The 27,594-nt window shown below is 38.3% G+C and overlaps 1 protein-coding gene across 7 annotated transcripts in view; it reads left to right on the top strand.

Annotated features, from left to right (window-relative positions):
- The window catches only part of LOC5569512 (probable phospholipid-transporting ATPase VD), a 277,226-nt gene extending 249,737 nt beyond the window's left edge, over nucleotides 1–27,489 (top strand). For 5 of the 7 annotated variants that reach the window (XM_021844797.1, XM_021844798.1, XM_021844796.1 and 2 more), the window contains 10 exons: nucleotides 2,190–2,370; nucleotides 2,436–2,615; nucleotides 2,690–2,814; nucleotides 9,907–11,947; nucleotides 12,012–12,182; nucleotides 12,237–12,422; nucleotides 12,492–12,692; nucleotides 12,771–12,958; nucleotides 16,390–16,765; nucleotides 25,706–27,489. In XM_021844797.1, coding sequence (XP_021700489.1) covers nucleotides 2,190–2,370; nucleotides 2,436–2,615; nucleotides 2,690–2,814; nucleotides 9,907–11,947; nucleotides 12,012–12,182; nucleotides 12,237–12,422; nucleotides 12,492–12,692; nucleotides 12,771–12,958; nucleotides 16,390–16,714 — 3,598 coding nt within the window. In that variant the 3' untranslated portion in view covers nucleotides 16,715–16,765; nucleotides 25,706–27,489. The remainder of the gene's footprint in view (nucleotides 1–2,189; nucleotides 2,371–2,435; nucleotides 2,616–2,689; nucleotides 2,815–9,906; nucleotides 11,948–12,011; nucleotides 12,183–12,236; nucleotides 12,423–12,491; nucleotides 12,693–12,770; nucleotides 12,959–16,389; nucleotides 16,766–25,705) is intronic. The other 2 variants (XM_021844801.1, XM_021844800.1) reach the window with 2 other exon arrangements.
- The last annotated feature ends 105 nt before the right edge of the window (nucleotides 27,490–27,594 follow it).

Raw genomic sequence — 27,594 nt, 5'->3', positions numbered from 1 at the left:
ATAAGAGACTTAGGAGTTATCTTAGACTCAAAACTATCATTTGTAGATCACTATAATGCAATAATTCATAGAGCAGGAAATATGCTCAATTTCATAAAACGATTTGGCCAACACTTCCGTGATCCTTACACATTAAAAATACTTTATGTTGCATATGTAAGATCAATATTAGAATATTGTAGTATTGTTTGGTCACCTTACACAAAAAACATGAAGAACGTATAGAATCGATACAAAAGCAGTTTTTATTATACGCACTACGTAATTTAGGCTGGTCAGTACTTCCTCTACCATCATATGAATCACGATGCATGCTTATCAATATGAAATCACTGAAAGTGCGTCGTGATTATGCTATGGTTTCTTTTGTTAACGATATTGTTTCACAGCGCATTGATTCTGCTGATATACTTTCAAAACTGAATTTTTATACTCCAACTCGTCACTTGCGCAATCGTTACTTGTTCACAGTAGGTCATCATCGCACGAACTACGCTAAATTTAGTCCGTTGAATCAGATGATGACTATATATAATCAGCATTGTGAAATGATTGATGTTAACATGTCTCGAACAAAACTGAAAAAATACTTTTTTGATATACAAAACAATAGTAACTGAGGAATGTATTATGAATCGAGTATACTCAACAAATTTATAATATATAATCAAATAGATATTAAGAACACAATGTAATTTAGAATGGTCTACAAAATGCTTGACGTCAAATAAATAAAAAAAAAAAAAAGATAAAAATCCATAATTTCAAAAGAACCACATGTGTTTATTATTGTCAAAAATAGTTAACGAGAAGAGACTTCAAGAAAAAATAAGAAAGGATAAGGATGTTCAAAAATAAAAATTAAAAAAATCAAAAACCAGAAACCGTAAATCAACGTAAATCAAAAAGCAAAAATACGCGAATAAAAATAAATAATTGCTTAAAATGCGTTCAGATCGATTTTAGATAGCGAAAAATGATACTCAGATAAAAAAAAACAATTGATTGGGTATTAGAGGGATAATCTTAACATATCATCGGCCGATTTCAAGGATTAATGGATTAGAAACCAATATGTGATTCTGCAACGATCATTGGTTAGGTTAACAAAGCGATAGTACACACATTTGATTTCAATAAGCTTAGGGTGTCGGTTAACTCGGATTTCTCCTATAATAATTAATTTTATTAAATAGAAATATATCAAAAATTGCGTCATTTTAAGTTCTGCATTTGTTTGCACATGTTTAAATGAAAATTTGAATCGATTTGTTAAAGTATACGCTAAGTTATTAAATTTTTTCGTAGTCGTTCAAAACATCTCTGTTGAATTTTGTTCGAGTCAATTGAAACAAACTGCTCCTACAACGTTATTCTTCATATCATCTAATAGATTTCCAGCTCTGACATTTTCTTTCTTATCGACGAAGTATTGCACAAAATTACTTAGAATAAAGGTGTTTTAGATTCCGAGAAAATAGGGTGTGATCACATCTCCCGGGGATCAAATCTACCCAGTTTCCATATTTTTGATAAGTAGTGTATGTGAAATCATTAGCAGATGAATTTGGCGAATAATTGTTAAACTCCAACTGAAATATTTTATAGTTTACTTGCTAGATCATTGGAATAATGATGGTTGGAATACTAAATGTCTTTATGTATTTATTGTGGATTACATGCGAGAACTTTATCGAGCTTCTGATAAGGTCTTTGTTGATTTGTCAAATGTCCATTATGCGAAACTTCCACATCTTAAATTATGTGAAAAGACTTTATACGAAATAGGCCACCCTCAAGTTTTGAAAACTCATTCTTCAATTTTAAACTTTTCGCTGTATAACTTTATTAACCATACAATTTGGACAAATCAATCGAACCTGATTTTTTTTTATTTTGATCCTGATTCTCAGTAGTATAGCAGATGATTTATGGAATAACTTTGTATATCTATTACTGTAGAGTCGAACAAAGTTCCTTCATTCTACAGCGGCTAGCCAAACCATGCACAAACAAGTAACCATCTTTCCATCTATCCTTCCAAGCAAAACTGACCAACCGAACGGAAGGCGCGTGAATTGAATAATTTATCATCCTGACCAATTGAACTTTTACTCACATATTAATGCCGAACTACAACAGTCTTATTGTTTCTTTTCCCCTTCTCCGGTCACGTTTTCATTTCTCAGGGAATCGGAACGCTACAAGAAAGTCCTCTGGCAAGATGTGCGGGTGGGCGATCTGGTGCATCTGTCCAACAACGAAACCGTTCCGGCGGACATTCTGCTGCTCAAATCGAGCGACCCGCACGGAGTTTGCTACATCGACACTTGCGATCTGGACGGCGAGACGAACCTCAAAAGGCGGCAGGTATGTTACGTCCCGATAATGTTTTAGAGAATGGTCATCATCAATACCGTTCACGTTTATCGCAGGTGATACGAGGCTTCGCCGAGAAGCAGCACATTTTTGCGGCCAGCAAGTTTACCAGCCGTGTCGAAGTTGATGCCCCGTCGACGAAAATCTACCGGTTTCATGGAGCTGTGATACACCCATCGGGTGAACGGGTACCGGTGTCCACCGAAAGTCTACTGCTGAGAGAGAGCCGACTGAAGGTATGTTTGAAACTGAGAAGAATTAAAACTTATTGGTTGGTTGATTGCATTCGATTGATGGCATCGCATTGCAGAACACGGACTACGCCGAGGGAATCGTGGTTTACGCGGGTCATGAAACGAAAGCGATGCTCAACAATAGCGGTCCAAGGTACAAGCGGTCACAAATCGAGCAGCAGATGAACATCGATGTCATATGGTAAGTGTTTAAATGGCGAGGGGGTCATTTCTATCATTGTTGGTTCAATTGATTAGAGCAGCGGTTTTCAATTACCATCATATGGCGCGTGAAATTTGACACGTGCGCTCCCAAACCGTGTCATAAAAGTTTTAAATTATATACAGGCTGAACAATCAATAAAACACGAAAATAAGCCATAAGCATTACTTCAATTTCAGTAACAGCGCAACACTTCCTTGTATTGTAGACTGAAGGCAATATGAAGTCTAACGCAATAATTGTAAACCTAAATTAGTTTGTGTAATACTAGGCTCAAGTTAAATCGAAGAGAAGAAATTAATCAAATTTCTTCTTCTTCTTCTTCTTTCTGGCGTTACGTCCCCACTGGGACAAAGCCTGCTACTCAGCTTAGTGTTCTTATGAGCACTTCCACAGTTATTAACTGAGAGCTTACTATGCCAATGACCATTTTTGCATGCGTATATCGTGTGGCAGGTACGAAGATACTCTATGCCCTGGGAAGTCGAGAAAATTTCCAACCCGAAAAGATCCTCGACCGGTGGGATTCGAACCCACGACCCTCAGCTTGGTCGTGCTGAATAGCTGCGCGTTTACCGCTACGGCTATCTGGGCCCCACAATCAAATTTCTTATAGGAACTGAATTGCTAAAAGTACTGTTTTTTTAGATAAATATTTGATAAAATTAGTATGGGATGATAGACCACATTCACGATTAATATCCAAAAATATATGTAAAACTAGCTATACGCTAAATTGCATCATAGGCGTACTGTGAGTTCGGAGAAAGACGTCTTTGGCGACTTTCAATAGATACCGATCTGTTTTTCGCAGACCTTGCATTTTAGGAATCCCCGGTCAACAAACTGGGAACTCTATAATGCATTTGTTGCGACCAAATTTCATTCTCCGTCCATTGAAAATCCAAGTGATTTGGATGATGCCGTTGATACTATGATACTTGAGCTTTTGACCCCATGGTGGGATTCCGACTAGACTCAGGAAACAATGTAGAAAGAGTTGGAACAGACGCCGTTCAGCTGGATCAGGGTCGTTCAAGTCGGCTCGCAAGGCTTACAAGAAAGCTTTTCGTTCTGCTGAACGATCCGGCTTGAAAAACCTTTGTATAAAATGTTTCCAGTTTGAGTGAAGTTATCCTAAGGAACTAAATTCGCTTACCTAATGGTGACTGTACTTTCTCTGATGAAGAAGTCTTAGAATGTTTGTTCAACATACGCTTCCCTGGATGTGTGGACATAAGTGTGGGACAAAATTTAGATTCTCGCTCCAGTTCACTTTTGCATTTAGATCCCATACCAACTGTGCAAAATTTCAGCTCGATCGGAGAAACTATATTTTAGCGCCGGCCGTTCAAAGTTTGTATGGAATTTACTATGGGAAAACTTACTTTTGCAAAGAAAAATCGCCAGAGGTCGCCCATTGACCTGTGTAAAATTTCTGAACACAGACCTCGGTTGGTATTTTTACGATGAAGAATATTGCCGAAGACCGCGAAACAATCCGACATTTGGGAAAAAAGTTATTAAGCATTATTAAGACGTCAAGTTGCGATTCGTAAATTGAGTGTTTGCGGATGCCCCCAATGGGGAGTCTTATCACCACTTTTGTGGAATCTCGCAGCAGATACGCTATTGAGGCAACTCATTAATTGCGGTTTTCCAACTTATGGATTTGCCAACGACTATCTAGTTTTTTTTTTTGTTTTTTTTTTTTTACAAAAGACAAATCTGCAAACAGATCCCCTGAGAAGGTAACACAGGGAATGCGGGAATGACGCACCAACGACGACCCGCTAAAACCAGCCTATGCACTGTACTTGAGCAATTCTTTTAGAATTGCTCAAGTGGTGTACAATGCATCGACATTACCCTTGACCTCAGACCCTTATGTCCCCGGAACCACCTTACGGTATTTCTTCGGGGAGGGGCCTATGCATATAGCACAACACGTGTAGCAGAAGTAGCATAGGCAAACTGCTTCTCCTAGCCGACTTACAATATTACAATGAACCAGCCTCGGCAAGGCTAATTCTTTGCAGGAACTCTTGGTCGGCGCTGCAATTCTAACATAATGTGAGTGACAGCCGTAGTTACTGCATTCCAGCACTCGGCATCCGCACACATTATCTCTATTATATTGGGGGCCGTCCATAAATGACGTAGCATTTTTTCACTGATTTTTTACACCCCCCTCCCCCCTCGTAGCATTTCGTCACAAATGCTGATACCCCCCCTTGGAAAATACGTAGCATATCAAGCGACCCCCCCCCCCCTATATTTATTTTTATTTGTTTTCCTTAGCAATTGAGTTAAAACAAAAAAAAAATGGAATTCAGAAGTTCAATAAAAAGTTTGATATTAATTACTGACTGAAACGTAAGGACAATCCAACGAATAAAAGTTTCATTTGCAGAAGTGCTCAAAAGTAATTTGGAAAACAGTTTTAAATAAGCTTTTCCCTGTTTAAGTTGTTGGCTACATTGTATTAATTTTGCTGTTGTTACAATGAAAACAACTGTAAACTGCTGAAAATATAGAAAAATGGATAAATCTTTGATTGGATTGATGAAGCTAACAGCTCGTTACAATAGATTTTATAATATGTTGAAAAAAAATTCGTTGTATTAGAGAATTGTATTTGATTATTCGTTTTTAGAAAATAGATTTCAATGAAAATAATCAACAATATAGCTTCATTTGAAATAGATATTCGTCATTATTATACAAATTGAAATACATTTAGCAATTAGGTGCCAGATGTAGAAAAGATTACACTTGTAATGTTTGGAAGGGTCAAAAAATCTTAGCGATTATTATACAAATTATATATTTTTATTAATATTTCAGCTTAACTTTATTATCGTTCCCTATACTGAAATAATCTTACATAACCTATAACAAACCAATTGAATATTAAAATAATCTTTCTTCATATTGAATGATAGAACATTTTCGATAACACTCGAATCTGTTGTCCAGGCTTTTCCATCAAGTTGTATTCAGGCTATTCCATCAAGAACATTTTTATTTAAAAACAAATCGATGAGTTGATTGGGTGGAAAACTTCTGCAACATTGAGAGCATAGTTCGCGGAATAAATATCTTGTTTAGTGTAATATTTACCAAACCGAACAAATTGTTTTTTTTTTTTTTTTTTTAAGAAATAAGCTCTTACAGAAAATATGAATAAAGCTATAACAATCCAAGTTGTTAAAGCATTGATTTTTAATTTATTTATTCATCTTTTAATTTGTTTAATTATAAATTAAATTATTAAGACATGCATATGATGTTTACATTATTATTTAAAGCATTAAAAATATCTGTTTGATTGTACTACAGAAAATCTAAATTTTCTTAGATTTTTTTCATTTTTTTCTTGTCATATGAATGTTTTCAAGCTGAATTATCATTTTATAACTCAACTTTATAAGTCAAACAAAACAAAAGGAATTTGATAAAAAATAATTGTATATTATTTTTTTTTAGCGCCTCTCATTTTACCGACGTGATTCAAAATGCTACGTCCACTAGCTAGGACCCCTCCCTCCCCCTCGTCACACATCGTCACAAATTCGTGAAGACCCCCCTCCCCCCTAAAAAGCTACGTCATTTATGGACGACCCCTTGTCGGGGGACGTGTCCCCTCCGCATGTAGCGAGCATGCGATCTCTCACAACAATGAAACGGGGGCAATCGAACACGACATGCTTCGCTGTTTCCTCCACATTAGCACAATTGGGGCACGCAGGACATTCTGAGTGCCCGAATTTATGCAGATACCGTCTATAGCAACTATGTCCTGACAGAAACTGCGTCATGTGGAAGTTCACTTCATCTTGGTTTGTACCATACCAATCTGACACATTTGGTACTAGCCGATGGGTCCATCTACCCTTAGTGGAGTTATCCCATTCCTGCTGCCAGCTTCTGACCGTTTCCTCTTTACACGTGTCGCGGACTCCTCTGGTACCTCTTTGGTTGAAGCATTGAACATCTTCCTTGATGATGAGCCCGATGGGCGTCATCCCAGCTATTATGCACACGGTCTCTATAGATACCGTCCGGTATGCACTTGCTACTCTTAAGCACATTATCCTGTACGTGCTTTCCAACTGCTTTAGGTTTCTGCTGGTTCTAAGCGCTTTTGACCAAATTGGTCCTCCATACCTTAGTATGGATAGCGCCACGCTTGCCAGTAGCTTGCGTTTGCTGGTAATTACAGCAGAGCTGTTAGAGATCATCCTCGAAAGCGCCGCTATAGCCGTAGATGCTATTTTAAGGCATATTCAACGTGGCTAGCGAAGCTGAGCTTGTCATCGATCATTACCCCAAGATGCCTATGGGATCGCTTGGATTCTATGGTGCAATTACCTACCGAGATAAGAGCCCTTTACTCGGTCTTGCGGTTATTGACCACCACCACCTAAATCTTGTGACGGGCCAGTCCTAGTTTCCTAGACATCATCCATTCCTCAACTATGGAAATAGAGTGCGCTGCTGTCAACTCTACTTCCTCCATCGATTCACCATAGACCACTAGGGTGATATCGTCGGCGAAGCCAACAATCTTAACACCCGTCGGAAGGGGCAGCCTCAGTACAGTACATCGCATTCCATAACAGCGGTCTCAGGATTGAACCTTGAGTAGACTTACCAGAATAATTTTGTAGGAAGTAGGATATTTTGCTTTACTCATTTTGAGAAAAGGAGGACATTTCAAAGTTTTACCATACCAGAACAAAATTTGTTGTTGTAGTTTTTATTCGTCTTCATCGCCTGTGGCGGCATTCGATTTAAATGAGTCTAGTACTAAAAGTTATTCAATATTTCTTAGGTATTATTGCTTTCATTGTTCTGATTTTTTCCTCACATTCTTTTCGATAGCTATGTTTCCACATTAGTTCATTTTCTTATTTCGGTATTCTGATTGTTTCTTCATGCATATTTCTTCCTATTATAAGCTTCTTCTGTTTCTTTTTAGATGTTGTCTGTTCTCTAGAGTCTTGCATTCATCTCTTGTTTATTTTTTCTTTCTTCATATTTTCTTATCACAACTCATACTTCTTTTCCTTCCCTTTTTTTTCCTTTTCTTCTTCATTTTCATACTTTCCATCACTTGTCTTTACTTTGCTTCTTCATACGGTTTTCCTGCGATTTCGTTCAATAACGGCTTCCTTCTGCTCTTGTTTTCTCCTGCTGCTATTTCGCTTCTTCTTTTAATTCCTGCATCAAATCCTTGTTTCTTCCTTTGGCGAACCCCTGCTTAATTTTTCCTTCGATTTCCTTTTATCTTTTTCTTTGCTCTTTATCCTGATTTCCAAGCAGAACAAAAATTGATTTTTAGACAAAATAAAAAAAATAGCGTTCAAAAAACTTCAAAAATCTACCAAGAAAAAAATCGAGAGGATGAGTGTTGCTGCACAAAACGAGCCTTATGGGTGCATTCACATGGCCCAAGGTTGACTCCACGTGGTTATTTATTGGGGGAGGGGGTGGAGAGGTCTGGCTAAAAACCACGGTCCACACAAATTTTAAAATTTTTGTTAGAACAAATGACCACGATGTAGAATTTTTTTTTTGCTTTTTTTATTGAGGGATTTTCTACCGTAGGCAGGTTCATCCCTAGTCTGATAAGCAGGACGAGTCAGAAGGACTCGTCTGAAAAAACTACAAAGTATTTTGAATTAATTTTAGACTCTTAACACAGTTATTTCTTAATCGTGGGACAGTTAAAAAGGCAATAGCCACATATTAAAAGATTACATCACAACAATTAAGGGTAGTCACGGGACTACCAAAACATGAATTAAAATAAAAGTTCAAAACGGACGATATTCGAGGTGTTTGAAAATCACGAGATAATTTAAGGCAAGGTTTGCCGCAAAACATTGAATCAGGATGTCAAGGAAAACTGAATAAAGTACAGTCCGGTATCTTAGATGAAAGATATTATCGATGCAGTCGATGTTGGTCGTCTCGAAGAGCGTCTCGGATGCTGCCTGAAATCCCGTTCATCTGCCTGGAATTTTCATAAAGCGGGCATACACAGACTATGTGTTCAACTGTGTTGTTTGTTTCGCAGACCTCGCAGATTTGGTGGAAACTTGTCCCTTCAAGATCATGGGAGACCCTCGTATGGCCGGTTCTCAGTCGGGAGATGACTTTCTGCTCCTTCATTGACTTGGTATCCGTCCAAGCATCGACACTTTCTCGCGCGCTAGTCCACTCAGCCTGCCATGCCAGGTGCATCGTTGATTTTACGTCGAATATTGGCCAGGGGTACCGTTCGATGATGCTTTTCAATACGCAACCAACGGGATGTCTAGCAGCGTTGTGATCCACACTAACACACTCACAAAACATGAGCGATAGGCACACCTCGTTGGTATACCTCCCCCTGAAGTATAACCGTCATCAACGTGCCAGTTCATGGTACCTAAAACGTTAGGGCTACAGAATGCTGATGCTATTTGAAGCGGCCATATGACCTGGCATGAATTGCGTCAGGAGGAAGTACCGTATTTCAAGTACGTGCTTCCTCTATAGTAGATGATTCCATCTACCACCACACTGTCTCATTACAGCTACCTGAAGCACTCGAATTCTTCCGCTACTATGATTCTGATGGGAACAATTCTCGCGATAACGCCGACCGCTTCCATTGAGATAGTTCGATACGCACTTACTATCCCAATTGCTTTAGTCTGTATGCACTGTTCAACCGTGATAGGTCCTGTGGACACGTTGGTTTGGACCTATAATAGGCTATAACCCATTTCTTCCCATGCAACTAGTTTTCCACCACGTTAATTGCCTACGTGACGCGTATATCTAATTCATCTAGCGATTTTACAATTACTAAGAGCACAATAACGACCTCCATCTCCAGTCTTAGGTGCATCGTTCATAACGTTTAACATAGCCTTGTGGCAAATCCGCGGCAGTATTTTTTCTCCTTAGACCTGCATGTGTTTCTTACACGTGCTTCCGGTTTACCACTTTGACCCCCTAATTCAGCTTGACAATACAGTGATTAAATTTATTGCTTTCCATCATTTATTTTCAAAGGTGCGTGATCATCCTGATCATCCTGTGTGTCATCGGTGCCATTGGGTGCAAGATGTGGCTTGCCTCGTTTGTAGCGGCCAGTGGGAACAACAACGAAACCTTCCGCATCCCGTATCTGCCCTTCGAGATCAATCCGGACTACGAAGGCTTGCTGGCGTTTTGGACGTTCGTCATCATTATGCAGATCATGATACCGCTGTCGCTGTACGTGACAATAGAATTGTGCAAAATTATGCAGGTTTATCACATCCACAATTGCATAGACCTGTACGATTCGCAGACGAACAAGCGAACCGAGTGCCGAGCAATGAACATCACCGAAGAGTTGGGCCAGATACAATACGTGTTCTCGGATAAGACCGGTACCTTGACGGAGAACCGTATGATCTTCCGGCGGTGTACCATTGTGGGGGTGGATTACAACCATCCAGAAACGGAGGAAGAAAAAGAACTGACCAAAATCGGAGGTCCCGTGCCGTACCTTCAGCCAAATATTAGTTTAGTAGAAAATTTAAACCAGACCATCGAGTCTAACCAGCTTAGCGGTAGTGCAGAGCAGATTCAGGAGTTCTTTCTCGTACTAGCCATTTGCAATACGGTGGTAGTAAGCGCTACTCCACACAAGGATCACATGAACGCCAGTGGTGTGATCGAACTTAACGATAGTGATACTAGTGTAACGCTGGTCAGACCAGTGGTAACTGATGCAATAGCAAACGGAACTGATCCCGCTAGTGATAGGTACGCGCGATTGACCGAGTCGCGGTCGATCACCCCTTCGCCGCCTCCGAATGCCCCCACGTCACTGCCGTTGAAGCAAACCCATGTGCCATCGCTGTCGCCCATCAGCAGTTCAGCGGAAACATCCCCCATGTCGGAAAGCCCTCCAATGAAGCTTAAAGCAATCACGCCCACGGCGCGAGTCAAATCCCTGGTAGCCAAGCTGCCGAAAGGTCCCTTCAAATCTAACAATAAGAACAAGTTCAATATGAATAGCGTTAAGTTCCCCAAGTCCCTCTCCCAGGGCTCAACACCAAGCGATCGACGACCGATCTTCGAGGCTGAAAGCCCCGACGAATTGGCTTTGGTCAATGCGGCCTACAGCTACGATTGCTGCCTTATCAACCGCAGTCCTAATCACGTTTTAGTGAACGTCCCCGGAGAGGGAGTAGTAGAGTACGAAGTTCTTAAAATTTTACCTTTCGACTCAAATCGCAAATGTATGTCGGTGGTCGTCCGAAAGACCGGAACCCAGGAGGTCATTCTCTACACAAAAGGTGCTGACAGCTCGATCATGTCTAGTCTTGCCCCGTGCGCCCCAGGGTCAGAAGAGTACCGTCTTCGAGAACAGACTCAACACCAGCTGAATGTGTACGCACGACAGGGACTTCGCGTCTTAGTCATGGCAAAACGGAAGCTAGATGCCACGGACTTTTCCGAGTGGTACTCTCAGCACCAAGAGTGCGAACTGAGTATGGAGAATAGGGAGAAGAAGATCAGGGAATCTTTCGGATTGTTGGAACACAATCTAACGCTGTTGGGATCGACGGGTATTGAGGATCGCCTTCAGGAAGGTGTCCCGGAAGCGATAGCTTCCCTTCTGCAATCGGGCATTGTGATATGGGTACTTACGGGGGACAAAACCGAAACGGCAATCAACGTAGCTTACTCTGCGCGGTTGTTCAATCCCCAAATGGACATTCTAAGGCTAACGGCGCGGTCGCGTGACTCCGCGGAAGCTTGTATTAATTTCTACCTGAACGAGATCGAGAAGCAGCTGAACGATGTGGATTACTCGATTCGAAGTGATCGCGACAAGGGACGAGCCTTGGTCGTGGACGGGAAAACGTTGACGTTCATTCTGGATCTGCGATCGAACCTGACGAAGCCATTCCTTCAGTTGACCAAGTACTGCTCGTCGGTTCTGTGCTGTCGAGCCACGCCGCTGCAGAAAGCGTTCCTCGTGAAGGTGGTGAAGGAAGAGCTCCGCATGAGCACGCTGGCGATTGGCGACGGAGCCAATGATGTGTCCATGATTCAGGTATGTTATTGGATGCGGTGTTGATTGAGTGAGGGAAAAGGCATAACCAAAGATTGTTTTACAGATGGCTGACGTTGGAGTTGGAATCTGCGGACAGGAGGGTATGCAAGCTGTGATGGCATCGGATTTCACGATAGCGAAGTTTAGAATTCTGGAAAAGCTGTTGCTGGTTCACGGCCACTGGAACTACGATCGACTAGCCCGGATGATCATATATTTCTTTTATAAAAATGCGGTAAGTTTTTGTCGAATCTTTTTCTGTGTAATACTGTAATTGAGTTCCATCCAGGCGTTTGTGTTCCTTCTCTTCTGGTATCAACTGTATTGCGGTTTCTCCGGTGCCGTCATGATTGACGAAATCTACCTGATGATCTACAACCTAATCTTCACTGCCCTGCCGCCTCTTGCCATCGGAGTCTACGATAAGAAGATAATCGACGATTTACTGCTCAACTATCCGCGATTGTATCGGCATGTGAGTATATCATGAAGGTCTCATGGTTTGCATTCAACTGGTTCTATTAAATTGCATTCCATTTTCCAGGGTCGTCTTGGGAAGGGCTACAAATCGTACACCTTTTGGATTGTCATGCTCGATGCGCTGTATCAAAGCTTGGTGATATTCTTCGTCGCGAAAGCCGCCTTCTGGGACTCGGACGTGGACGTGTGGGTGTTCGGGACCACCATTACCTCGTCCTGCCTGTTCACGATGCTGCTACATTGTGCCATAGAAATTAAATCATGGGTTAGTGCCGGCCATCGGTCGATGTTTGTGATTGGATAATAACAGTTATTAATCATTTTCCCTTTCATTTTCTTGCAGACAATCCTCCACGTATTATCAATCGTAATTAGTATAGGTTCCTTCTACGTGTTTGCCTTCGCGTATAATACCGTATGTGTGAGCTGCTTCGGGCTGCCTTCCAACTATTGGGTGATTCATATGAGCATGAGTACAGTACAGTATTATCTGATAACTGCCTTAACGGCAGTGCTTGCCTTGTTGCCTCGGTAAGTTTCATCACCACAAGCTCCTTGCCCTCATGCATGCTGATCCCATGACCAATATTATTAGATAGAAGTCTCCATTCAATCTATGTTCAGAGACTTATCACTAGGAACAATGAAAATTCACGGTGAAATTCTCGAAATTTCACGGGTGACCGAGGCGATAAAAACCAAAATTTTACGGTTTTGTCGCGGTCTTAAAGTTTTGACCATATTTTTCATAGAAATGTCCAAGCAAGACGGTTCGTTTTCGGGACGCCGGCAAGTTTTATTTTTGTTTCCGTGCGTTTTGTTGGGTTGTTATTGGTCTGTTGCTTCTGCTGCATGCTCCTGTGGGTCGAGCGACGGAATCAGGATCAATCGTGACCGGTTCGTGATGCGCGAATGCGAAAAGATATTCATGTTCAGTCGAGGATGGATTGCCATCTGGTGAGCTCGTTTCATGCTACACTATAACGATATAACGACTATACGATAACACATTTTTTATAAGGTACCGTGGGGCAAGTAGGTAATGGAATTCGCATAGTTGAGATTCTTCAAATTCTAGAGACTTTAAATTTAAACAAATGAGGTCGTGTATATTTTTTAGCTTGACTCCCACCAAATATAAGCAGCATTTCAAATTTAAACAAATGAGGTCGTGTATATTTTTTAGCTTGACTCCCACCAAATATAAGCAGCATGCTGAAATTGATTTTTATGAAAAATTAAAAAAAATACAGAAAAAGTTTTTGAAAAATGTCTCCTTACTTTTCACTTGCCCCAAAAGTGGGGCAAAAAAAGTTTACCGTTTTGAACAATAATTTAAAAAAACAAACAATTATATTCACGATTTCTATTAGCTTTAACATTTGTTAAGGCTTCCCAATGAACAATAACATAAGTAACATGTAAACAAAGCAAATGTTATTCTTTCCATTTGAATTTTCTTCTGTTCAGTTATGTTAGTTGAAATGATTCGACAACATTATAACTGCAACATTTCCAATGTTAGTTCTTACATTATAGGACAGCAAAAGCATTTCTGCTCGATAGAATTTCCACCGCTCGATATTTGTTTTTGAGAAAGTCGAATATGACGTCGGATAACTCTTCGGGAGAAATCAAACGGAATCCTTCAATAACGTAGTTAGAATCTTTTTTATGTGGATAGACCTATAGGGGAAGGGGTGATAAAATGAACACCTTAAGGAAATCATCTTGTTTCTGATACAAAAACGAGAAATTTGTATAGTTCTATCGCATAACATCAAAAATAGGGATGTAATCTATAGCAGCGACATAGATTCAAACTAAAATAGCTGAATTTTCACATATTTTCATCGCTATCAAAAAGCGATGCAAATGTTCATTTTACCTGCACTATGTGGTAAAATGAACAGCGGTTGGTGGTAAAACGAACACCATGCGAAAAACGTGAGCAAAACAAATATTTCTGAAAATTTGTGTTGCCCCACCGAAAATACATCCATTAATGATTGTAACCCATTCAAAAAGAATTCTAAAGGTATCAGATTTGACATCATATCATAACGATATTCACCTCACTGAAAAACCTCGAGTCTTCCGAGCTAAAAGTTACGTCAGTTCTAATTTTCAAGCGTGGTTTTCTGAAATCTTAGTTTTTGTTGATATTTTCACTTCAATTGTCCTACGTATCAACTCGAACGCTCAGATTTATGTTTTAAATCGTCCGTGTGTGCTAAAAATTCATCGAAATTTGTTTTTTCTCGGTAAAAGGCACGGTGTTCATTTTACCACCCCTGTTCATTTTACCACCACTTCCCCTACCACATTTCTATGTTTTGAACATTCCACGAGATTTCCGTGTGTTCTCTAATATTGCAACTTTTCAGTCAACGTCTTCCTTTTAATTGGCTGTCCGAAGTAGACATATTAATATTGTAATGTTTAGCAACATCTTTTAGAGAAGTTCCATGATTTCTAATAGCTTTTAACGCTTGAGTATAGTGTTTCTTGAATTATCAGCACGTTATGTTTTTCTATGATAATTGCGAACCATGTTTACTTATGGCTACTTAAAGAGAAAACTCAAATTGAATCTCTAATGATAAACTTTTCACTTCCCCCACCTGAAAAGAAAATTGACGGTGTTTAAATTTAGTTATTTTTAGGTCTACGTCGAATTAATTCTAAAACTTTTTTTATTGCAGTTTGAAACTGTCTCAGAGGACAACTAAGAAGTGGTACAGGAAATTATTTTGCGCAACTTTTTTCCACTGAAAATATTAGAATAAGATTGTACGCCGCAACTTGTCACGGAGTAACAATTGACAGGTTAACAATTTGCAAAAATGGCTGAAAAATCTCAGAAATCTCTTACCTATCGTAATGTTCTCAATGGCCTCAAAGGTTTACGCATGAGTTTAAAACGTTAATTCACATATTCAGTAAAATATATCAATTGTTTTCACTTACCCCATTTACCCACTTACCCCGCGGTACCTTAACAGCATTACCTATCTTGATACCTTGATGGCTACAGCGTAGCGTCACGCCATTGCCGGGCGTATTGTAGAGCTCCATCTTCGTCGGTCTTGGGCGAAACTTCTTCAGTTGCCCCGAACGTTTAGGGTCGCCAGCTCCTCTTCCGTTGCGTATTCGTGGTCTTCCCCGAAGCCGCCGACCTCTATATATTATTTTCGCAATTCTTTCTTCCAACATGCGCATTAAGTGGCCAGCCCACTGAAGTCTGCCGTATTTTACACGCTTGATAATATTCGCATATTTGTACACTTGATACAACTTGTGATTCATGCGTCTGCGCCACACACCATTTTCGAGTTTCCGACCGAGTATTGTCACCTGCACTTAAGGAAAAAGGGTATAATATGCGCCACCACCCCCAAACCCACCCGCCTAAGAAAAAAAAACTGTTCTTTTGCAGTAGCAAATGCATTATTTCTATAGTTTTTGATGTCAAGGTATTTATTACATAATTGGTCATTTTTTGCATGCAACTTTCTTTTGTCAGGAAGCTTCTAAAAAGAGTACAACAATCTTGACGTTTCGAAACGGTTGTCCGACATTTCGTGGTAAACCATTCCGAGGTCAACCATTTCGCGGTGTACCATTTCGCGGTTTGTATCATTTTGCGGTTTACCGTCTTGCAGTTAGTACCATTTCGCGGTATGCCGTTTCGCGGTCTATACCATTTCGCGGTGTGGTTTTTCCTACGGTCCAAACCGCGAAATGGTACTGACCGCGAATTGACGTGCCGCCAAATGGTATTAACAGCGAAATGTCGTACCGCGAAATGGTACACCGCGAAGTGGATTACCGCAAAATATTATACAATCAGAAATCGACAAGTCTGTGATCATTTGATGGAGATTCTTTTTTCTAATAATAACGGTCTGGGAAGCACCATGCCCACCAAGTTTACTAAAAACGATTTTCATTTTTCACAGTTTCATTTACCGCGTGGTGGAGAATACCGTCTGGCCAGGTGAGGGCGTTCGCGTTACCCTGCAGTACAAAGAAGAGAAACGAAGAGGTGAGAATCTGCTGGTGACCTGGTCCCGGTCCACATCGGCCTCGTCTATATTCAGGTATTTAACGACGACAACAACCACCACGACCACCACCACAATGACCACGACCAAGACGACGTCCTCGTCGTCTGGCAAGAACAATCCCGGCTCCAAGGGAAGCACACTGAAGGCGCGCAAGAAATTGAACGCCGCGGTGGGCATCCTGGAACGTAACAATCCCCAGGAGCGGTTCGGTTACTAGCTTGCTGGAGAGTTTGCTCGAAGTTTTCAATATGCTAGAAGGACCATAACGGTAACGTGGCGCTAGAATTTTTCCCCACTCCTGGTTTGTGTGCAATTTTGCATAGGAATGTTTTTTTTTTGGTTCTGGCTTTGTTTTTTATTCGTTTGATTGAAATGCACTTTTCTCGGCACACTGTTTTATACACAAATTTTGATCGTTGATATATTGTTTGAAATTTTCACAATTGTGACAAACCCAAAGGCACATATCAATCTCTGAACCGACGAATAAATAACAGTAAGATTGTTTTTATTCTGAGTCATGCCTATCAATGGTAAGTAGCTACTTTTGGTTGAATAAATGGTTATTGCAGTTTTAAGTGCCTTCATAATGTCCAGTAGGGTAATACAAATAACGTTTTTGCTCCACACCGCTCTTTCGATTCTAGATCAAATTCTGAATATCCTCCCAAAATTTGAACTCATTTGGAGGCCTTCCTTAGCCGAGTGCTTAGAGTCCGCGGCTACAAAGCAAAGCCATGCTGAAGGTGTCTGGGTTCGATTCCCGGTCGGTCGTAATGGAAATTTCCTTGATTTCCCTGGGCATAGAGTATCATCGTACCTGCCACACGATATACAAATGCGAAAATGCCAACTTTAGCAAAGATAGCTCTCAGTTGATAACTGTGGAAGTGCTCAATTAACACTAAGCTGAGAAGCAGGCTCTGTCCCAATGAGGACATAACGCCAAGAAGAAGAAGAAGAGTTTGATGAAAACTGAGACTGCACAAGCTCAAGGATGTTTTTATAGGGATTACCAATGGAAAAGCAAGCAATTTATTCAATCGGTAAAGACGTTTACCCACGTGCTATTTAGGATTAGCGCAACGCTAATGCTGTAAGATACATTCGTCAGCTACAACTTTGCCAAAGACCGTTTTCAAATCGTTAGCCTCAGTAATCAGCCCATCAACTTGTGTAGTCTTAGTTTTCATGCAAATTAATCAGAGTTTGGGAGGACACCAAGCATTTGATATAAAATCAAATAAGCGGTGTGGAGCAAAAACGATTTTTTGAACCACCCTAATGTTCAGTGTTATTATGTCCCAGACCTTAATTGCGTACATTTTTGCTATACAATGTCCAACTATTTAGATGTATCATATCATTGAAGAATAAAACGCACCAGCAATTTTAATAAAAAACCTATGCGGAATACGTCAAGCATTATTCACAAAAATATGTCGGGAAGTAACTCTGAAGTGAGTAACGGTCCTCCAAAATTTCTCCTAGTGTTTTTTATTGATCCCTTTCAAATCATTCGACAAAGAATTTCTTTAAGAAGAATTATTTTATGGATTATTCACATAAGTTCGTTAAAATTACTTTTGCAATTGTTCAGAATGCGTCTGGTATTCTTGCTAAACTTTACTAAAGGACCTATGTAACAATAAGAGATTCTCTTCTCTATCGCTCGATTATAACAGTGCATTACTGAAGCTTTTGGGAAGTTCTTCAGTATAGATCGCAAGACAATGTCCTTGGGTAGCGGATTATACAACAAAGCAACAGAATAGTGTCTCAATCTAAATTATTGATTGAAGAGAAAGTAAACAAACAGAGCCTATACTGCCCATAATCGCATAACAGTCCCATGTCGACTTTTGACCGATTAGCGTTTTTTGCATAAATCAACTCTACATCGTCAGAAGACCGATAAAAACTGCTAAAAAAGTAGCCTTTGTTCCTAACTTGTACAAAAACAAACCCCACTTGTGTTGTCCCATCTTGAAAATATTCGCATAACAGTCACATCAAAGTCCGTATAGTGGCCGGGTTCAGAAGGGGCACCACTTCTAGTACTACATACGGTCTCTCGGTACTACTAGTTATTCACTTATGTGTAACGAAGTAAAGGGAAATCAATTATACAGTGAAACCTCCATGAGTCGATGTTCTATGTCTTAATATTGACTCATGGAACCATACTTAAACAAAATTTCATGGTAACTATGATGATTCGCTCAAACAGCATTCCAAAGCATTTCTGTTCATTGACTCGATATTTCCATGAGTCTATGGTGCCTTCAGATATCGACACATGGAGGTTTGACTGTATTTAATACACACTTGCTTACGGCATTGTAAATGTCATGTATTCACGTTGTTTCGAAAATATTTTTAAATTAGTGGATATCACACATAATTATGTATTTTCAATTACGATGCATTAAAGATTTTCATTTTAGATAAGGCTTATACAAATATTAATCTTATTTTATGTCCGTACTTAACCATTTGGGTGGTACGAGAGGAATAAAAATAAATAAGGAACAAAAAAAAAGATCATTCTACATTTTTCATTTAAATTTTGTAATGATTCTTTGCTGGATTAGCTAGATTCGTCCTGAATCAGGTTGTTCTGAAACATCTCGAATTATTTCCATCGGATTCCATTTCCGCATTATCCAAAAGATGATCATCTGGGTCTCTCATGATTGGGACTCATGACTGTAAGCGCATTCCACATCATGGCGTGTGTTTTGAGAAAGTATTCAATCCTATGTTTTTTATCTGTTGATTCATCCATGGACATACAGTAAACTATCCGTAACTCGCTATTTCGCATCTCGATATCGAGTTATAGAACGTGTAGTAAATGTGGGTTTTCATGGATACCTCGATAATCCCTTTAACCAAAGTTACCCTGATTTTGTGTTCTTTAACACGATATTGTGATTTTGTGTTCTTTAACACGATATTAAGGCGACTAACTCGATAGTCGCCTTAACATCGAGTTACGGAGAGTTGACTGTACTATAATAACTATTTTTTTACGGCCAAAGAACATAAATAGCAAATGAAACATCCAGTGCATTAATAACAATGAGTGTTTCAATAGCTGTCGAACGAGCCGATGAACATGATGGGACTGATATGCAAATACATTGGTATATTATATTGTATATAATCGCATAACAGTCTCGCTACGATTTTTCTGCATTTTAAGGCAAATTTTCAACTTGAATTTAAAAGAAGTTTATTAGGTTTGTTCGTGTACTCGACAAACAGTGATATGTAGAAATTTAACACATTTTAGGCCAAATAGAGACTCAAAATGGAACGAAATTGTTTCCACATTTCAATCGTCTTTTTCTCAGTTTGTCGTTTTCCAACATGGGACTGTTGTGCAAAGAGGGGCAGTATAGGTCCTTTTGAAAAGTTACGCGCGTATTCATGTACGCATTCGTTCAAGTAGGTATTGTTCATTTAATTTTTTCTGTGTTTTTGTTAAGAGTTAATTTTTCAACGAATTCTTTCAGAAATTCTTCTCGAATGCCCATATGAATCCCTTAGATTTGATGTAGAAATCATTTCAGAAATTGCTCGAAATGCAAAATAAATGCTATTTCGATGCCTTTTTTGGAATTGTTTGAATTTTGAACGAAAATCAGTAAAAACGGCTCCAAATAATATTGGAGATCTCCTTAATTTCCAAGAAATGCATTGCATTTAAGTTTTTTCAATGTGAAAAATGGTTGAGTCATTACTGTACTGCACAAACTCTTTCAAGGATTGGTATAAAAACTTTACAGCATTTCAAAGCGTTCATCATACTTTCTGATGAGATTTTGTAATTTCATAGTACAGGGCACCGTAAATATTCAATTGAACTTTCAAAACTTTGGCAACCTAACCTCACATTTGATCGCCAATTTACACCATATGGCAGAAGATGAAGAAAAAAATATGGGACTAATGAACGTTCGGTTGTTGGTGTTGTTGTACGATTTCCCATAAATAGCCTGCAATTGTAGATGAGGTAAGTGTTTACAGTCCTATAATTATTTTAAGCTAGTGGTATTACAGTCAATTCTCCATAACTCGATATTGCAATCAGTGTAACTACGGTTTGAGGTACCATCGTGATAGCTATGCAGAACAACTATAAATATGGTTCTATAACTCAATATCGACGATCAGAATTTCGAGTAAGAGAGCGAGCCATTTGCCATAACGGCCCGTTAAAAAATGTTGTTCTCGATAAAATTATTATGCCAAATGACCCAGACCTTCAAGTTATGGAGAGTTTATTGTTATTTTAACTGTAAGATATTCAAGGTTAAAGGTGTTTTTAGGCATGCAAGGGTTGCTTTTGTGAATGAAGATGAACCATCCAGTAAAAAATGTTGAAAGGAATAGACAACAGAATAAATATCTTTAAAATGTCAACTATAGGGAAAGTGTACCTTTTATGGCTATAGTGGTTCCCTATTTGGCCATTCGTGTTTTCTCAAAAATGTTTACATTTCGAATATTTTTGAATATTTTAACATCAAGATTTATTTGATATCAAACTACTTAAACACACAGAATGATTAAAAATTTGAAAATAATCAAATTATCACGTCGCCATAATAGGGAACCATTATGTCCATAAGTGTTACACCTACCCTATTTGGTTTTCTAATACAGTCTGTCAACCGTTAAGTGATTATAAATTGCCTGAATAGTACTAATAGTACATAGTTATAGTATTTCTTCTTTTTGTTTTCGAAGTATGCCTAAGGCAATTCATATATACAGAATACATGTAAATATTTGCACCTTGACCAAAGACTGGCGGAAACTGGCAACATTGTTAATATCTAAGAAAAATATGCACAGAAATTTGCCTAATTATCAATTGATCAAATGTTGATTTTAAACGGGATTTTGGCAAGTCAGTCTTGAGCAGCCCATCGACAAGGATGAATACACCATCTTATATGGTGACAGAGGAACTCGATTGGCTTGTCAGATGAATCGGGCCCGGGACATCCAGTCTATTGTCAATCGCTGCAGTTGATATAAAGTATGTCTAAGGTGTGGTCTTGAGCATTTTTCGCAGATACCAAGCCGCCATCGGCAAACATCGTTAAAATTCCTATTTTTTCACTGATCGCGATAACGAGTGCAATAAATGTTAGCATCATTTTTGTACATCAAAGAAACAAATTCTCAATCGTTGATGTTTTCTTCGCGTCGAGTAAAGAATAAGAGTATTAATTCAAGGCGAAGGCATTGAAATTTGTACGCGTCGTTAATGATTGTTGCTAATTCATCTCACGATTTCAAATCAAAGAAAATCAGTTGGTTTTGCACTGACACAGCTGAAAAACACAGCTGCACACTTTATGCATCTTAGAGCGTACAGTGATGCTTTTTCAAGTCAATATGAACTATCAAGATAGAGTTTTATTACTTTGAAATGCAAGCTGAAAAGTCATCATTGTTGCCAAAACGCAACCTGCTCAGTACGGAGGGTTACCATTCGAGATAACTGCCGTTATCTGATGATGCGAGGTATCCCAATCCGGAATGACCTTTAAAACAAATTCAACTATTAGATTAGGGTTCTGTAACCAAATTTCAAAAGGATATAGAATGCCCTTGTTGAAATATTTTTCCTATTTGTAAATAATGCTGGACAGTCACAAAGCAGATGTTGAGAAGTCTTTTTTTCACAGACATCAGTTTGACTTCGAGTTATCTTTTTCAAATGATATCTTGCCGGGCAGTGTCCCGTAAGCAGCCCAATAAATATTCTTAGTGATTTTTTTATTTAAATTCAAAATTTTTTCCGTTATTTGTTTGTTTGGGTTTAGGAAGAGTTTTGATTGCCTTAATTTTTTTATAGCTTTCCAATTTAACTGAATCATATTGTCCTTCCATTGCTTTAATTCCAATTGTGTTACATATTTAGATATTCCACAGAAAGGTTCTGGTCCTACATACTGAGAACTTGAGCCTTGTCTGGCAAGTGAATCGGCTTTCTCGTTTCCTTCAATCCCGCAATGGCCTGGCACCCAGTACAGATTGACCTGGTTTTTCATAGTTTTCATTATTATGACACTAATAATAAGTTGTAGAAATTGATGCCCACAACTTCAGTATGTTCTGAAGACCTTGAGAGGATCAATATTCATAGCAGTACACTCTTTGAGCCATATGAAGTTTTATGGATAGGAACGAGAAAGTTTCATGAGAATTGGGTTAGTATCAGTGGCGCAACCAAGGGGGGGTTTTGGGGGTCAAAACCCCCCCCTGAGCAGAAAATTTTTATAAGAATTATCAAATATAATTTTGAAAATCTACACAAAAATCTATAAACACTGGATAAGTAAGTTGTTTTAACAAATTGTTGTTCTAAGTTGTGGCTTTCTAATTTGAAGACCTTGGAGGAGTTTAAAAAAACGTAGTGTTCCTACGTTTGTTTGATAAATAAGCTAAAGGTTTTTAAATCGAAGTTTTTCAAACATACATGCAGATATGTATGCATATCAATACCGTTTAGAAAGCTATTTCATTCAAAATTCGATGTTTTAATTTTTTTTAAGTTAGCGCAGCATTTAGTCGAATTTTGAAACCTACAAAGAACACGTGAATTTTCGGAGAAGCAATTCTTTAGTTTTTAATGATTGTAAATAATAATCCAAGCAAAAATTAAGGGAGATGTTGGTTCAGAAATTGTCGTCTACAATCTGAAAATGTTTTAATATCTGCAATGCTGATTTGCCTTCGACAAAGTGCTAATGATAGTCAGACTTGCGCTGGAAGATTCTGTTTGTTGATAAACTTGAAAAAGTATATAAGGAATAGAAAAGAAATGTTCAACTATCACGCTAATGTATGTGCATGCATCCAAATGTAGCTTGGGTAAACTTCGAACAAATTATGAAATTTTAAAAGTAGATTTGAACGATGTCAGAATATTGTAATCCCGTTTTACCATTCACATTTAAAATGTAGAATCTAAGACAATGTTTGTAAAGAACGAATTGTTCTTTGGAACCCGAAGGTTTTTCCATGCCCAACAAAAGTATTTCGGAAAATTTTTGGAAAATTTCACCAGGTGTAACAGATTTCGTTTGAGTAGAGTTGTAAATTTATATAAAAATGTATGCCCAGGGTGGAAGAGAAGAGCTTTAGATAGCATATGGTGTTACGTTGTTTTAGTATGAATATAGTAATGTTTAAAAATTTTTCCGCTCGAAATTTTATACACCCGATTAATTTTCCCAAAAACACATTATCTTCAAGTTCACAAAACCCCCCCTAGAGCCAAATCCTGGTTGCGCTACTGGTTAGTATAGACTGTAGTGGATTTGGTATATCATAAGGACCTGAATTCCTGGACGATTTGGATGACGTCCAATCTCCAATTTTTTGTTAAAATTTGTGGTCACGTATGTTAAGGCTTAGTGAGTGCTGTAAACCAACAAACTTAGACATCAATCACTAAAAAATAACTTATGAACCTGTGTTGATTATGGCAAAATTCCAGAATATTCTGGAGACCTTATTAAATTTTAAAAATATCCTAAGCCTTCGTAACTTATTACAAATAACGGGTCTGTTCACATTTTATATGAAACCATTTCGTTTCCAACTGATAAATGAGTTCTAAATGGAAGTTTATGTGATTTTTACCCTACCTGACCCTGAGATGTTCTGGAATAACTTTATCCACAATACTTCGGAGCTATACCTTCTCATCACTCATGAAACTACAACTAATAGTGAAGTAATTCTCAAAATTTCATTCAAAAATATGGAGTTATGCCCAAATACGAGCGATTTCAATTTCGGTAGTTTTTTACATGTATGTTGGGCGACAGTTAAAACAATACTTTACAACGCAGAAAATCAAGAAATTTTTAGCTCAAAAAATTTTGGCAAGGTTTTACATTAAAACTACATATATTACACAAAACTTACTAAGAATCCTTCTGTGTGATGATGATATAAGCTGCCATCTATTGTAGCAAGGTATCCACCGGTAGCAATGGCCTGTTCTAACAAAACAATTTGTTCAAGATTGTATGACTATTTGTATTCAATCATACTCCTGACTGAAGGGCCAAAAAAACTTACTAAGAATCCTTCTGTTATCAAAAAACTCATGATAAAAGAAAATTCCATTTGAATAACCTGTTTTTATAACAAATTAGGATGTGTAGCAGGCTCGGTACTAGTAGGGAGGTAATGTCAGGAAAAAAAATAGGAGAAAGCGTAACCTGTTTTCAGCAGAAGCCTCAAAAATTAACATGTTGAATGCTAACAAACTGAAAAGCTCATCCTAGTTCTTAAATTAATACTCTTATTCTTTACTCGACTCGAAAAAACACCAACGATTGAAAATGTGTTTCTTTGTTGTACAAAAAATGATGTTTTCATTGATTGCACTCGTCATATACTTCAAAATCGAAGAACATGTTTCAGTAAATTGTTCATTTTATAGGGTAAATACCCTTGCTAACCTAGATTTTGTGGCCTATCTTACTCAGTTTTTTTCCTTTCTGATTGTGATTATAGAATACAAACAAGTGGTGCGCTAACGGTGAAAAAACGGGGTTTTTGAAGAAATTCAAAATGACCGCCCACATTTTTTATCTTCAAATGAAAGCTAAATCCTTCCTCTGCCATTTAATTTGCTATGCGTTCCAAGGATAATTTGAAACATATCACGTGAATAAATACCTTAGATTTATAAAAAATGGCTTTTTCTAGAACTGCTTGGCTAGCTAGCGAACAAGGGGTCCACCAATTTGGGAAAACCGAATCGACCACCCTCTAGTTTTAGCATATACTAGCGATCGGCGAAATTAAATTGTCATTCTAAAAATGCGTGCCGATGGTGGCCTGGTTTCAGCGAGGATGGCTCTCTCGTGCTTCTAAAAACTTAAGGTTTGGCTAAAATTTATCCTAAAGATAAGCAATGACATCACTGTAATCATTCTTGTGCATCTATATATCTGTATACTAGCTTGTTTCTTTTTTTTTTTGTAAACCACAATTTGCCAGTTTTCTTAAGTTTGTTAACTCGAGTAACTTAAGTTTGTGCAACTGTTCAAGTGCTTCTCATTATTTTAATATAAACTAAGATAACTGAAGCTTATTTGAGCACTAGAACTGATAGGCATCCGTTAATAGAGTCCTTAAATTAACGATCTTATTTTCATTTCAGAACCGCCGATTACTGGGCTGCGCATAAGACTGTGACGAAAGCGTCGTCGACGATAGGATGTGTACATAATACGTAGCCATTTTTTTCCTTTTAAGATAATTTCACACAATCGCACGCGTGCGTAGTTCAAGGCTTAATGTTTTTAAAATTATTTCACTTTGGAAAAAAAACAGAAATGTCTATGACGTAATATTTATTTGAATAGAAAACTCAATCGCTTCAATAATAGCTTATCCAATTCTTATCTAAACGACGGAGGGTGGAATTAAAATACAATCAAAAACTACACAACCATATCCAAGAAATAGGCAAGGATTGTTGAAAAGCAAAAAGAAGATTAGAACCATGGAAAGCACGTCGGTGAAACAAGTTCAACCAATGCAAAGTCACTGACTAAGTTAAAAAAGTTAAATTTTACCTAACAGCTTCTAAAGTTTATCGAAATTCAGTAAGGTTTTACTGATTTTTAAATAAATTATATCCAAGTTTGGAAACTTCACCAAAAATAGCATAAAATTTGTTACTCGCCGCTTAGCAGATAAAATATCCAATTTTTTCACCAAAACGCAAAAAGTTTGGAAATTTTAAACAGCGCGATTTTTGGTTTAATCATCTTTTTTGCTTTTGTCGACCCATGTAAGAATCGTAAAACTATCAATAGAATTAAAAGCGGCCTTATCGTACCACCATTCGGTCCTACACGCACGTACCGTATTCCAATCAATTTAACAAATATCAAAACTTATCTTGTATAGCCTTTTGTAAATATAGTCATATAAATGTAAATACATATACGCCAATCGTTTCGCGCTCTGTTTGGGTCCAATCCCCCTATCTGGTTGAAAAAAAAAAACGCCCAAAAGACATTAGTAGTCGAATAAACGCTTATTCAACTGAATTATGATTCATTAAAGTATCTATTCAATCGATGGCTCTGTGGGGCTATTAGCACATTTGTTAAACTTGCTTGTTACTAGTATTGCACGCCCGTGATTTGCCTTTGCCCGTTAGCAACGGAAAAAACAGAGAAGAACTTTGCATTTTGAAAAACATCGTGATACGCTTAGTAAAAAAAAAGGAAGCTTACGAGGAGACGCGCAGTAGGCGTGTAGTATTTAGCTAACCCGTCACCCCCTCCATGACGACGATCCCCCAAATTCGGATTACTTTGATCCAACAACATACGGAATGCTTTTCAAGGAGAAAAAGTGGCTGTGAAAACACGATACTGAGACACTAATCAAACAACACAACCGGAAGCTAGGGATCCGGGTCCGGGAGGTGGAAGGGGAAAGCCCTCTATCAAGGACAATAAAAGCATTGTTATAGTTTACAATTGGGATCTTTTGATTCCGGTCCTGTTCGTACAGTAAATTGATGATTAGTGCTTTCGTCCGCCTAAGCCTACTGAAGTGCTCTATAGGGCGACCATATTCCCCGTTCAGATGGTCCTGTCCGGTAAACTATCTTAAGACAATTAAATGTTAGGCAAGCGACCAATCGTTTAGAAGCTACTGCATTAAACCAACAAATAATTATTTCATTTTATATGGAACACAAACACAACTGAAGCTTGAAAAAAAAAACTAAAACAAAAAATTGACGATAAAAATATTAAATCAATAGAAAAATTATGTATCATACGTAGAGACGCAGCTGTACAGTAAAACAAGTGTAATGATAATAACAATCGAAATCAAAACTGTTATTTAAGTATTATATTTTATGCGTATGTTGCGTAATGCAGAATGCGAGATAAGTTTTATAAAGAAACCTGAAAACTACAGAACTGTTTGTTGTATTACTCTGATGATGACAATCCACTAACAAAGACACAAACCCAAAAAAAATCAAATTCAATCACATTCGTAGCCTTCCACAAACTCGCC

This window comes from Aedes aegypti, chromosome 2, assembly GCF_002204515.2.
Source record: "Aedes aegypti strain LVP_AGWG chromosome 2, AaegL5.0 Primary Assembly, whole genome shotgun sequence".
Classification (NCBI taxonomy): domain Eukaryota; kingdom Metazoa; phylum Arthropoda; class Insecta; order Diptera; family Culicidae; genus Aedes; species Aedes aegypti.
Note: the sequence above shows the minus strand (reverse complement) of the source record. Positions and strands in the feature narration are given on the sequence as shown.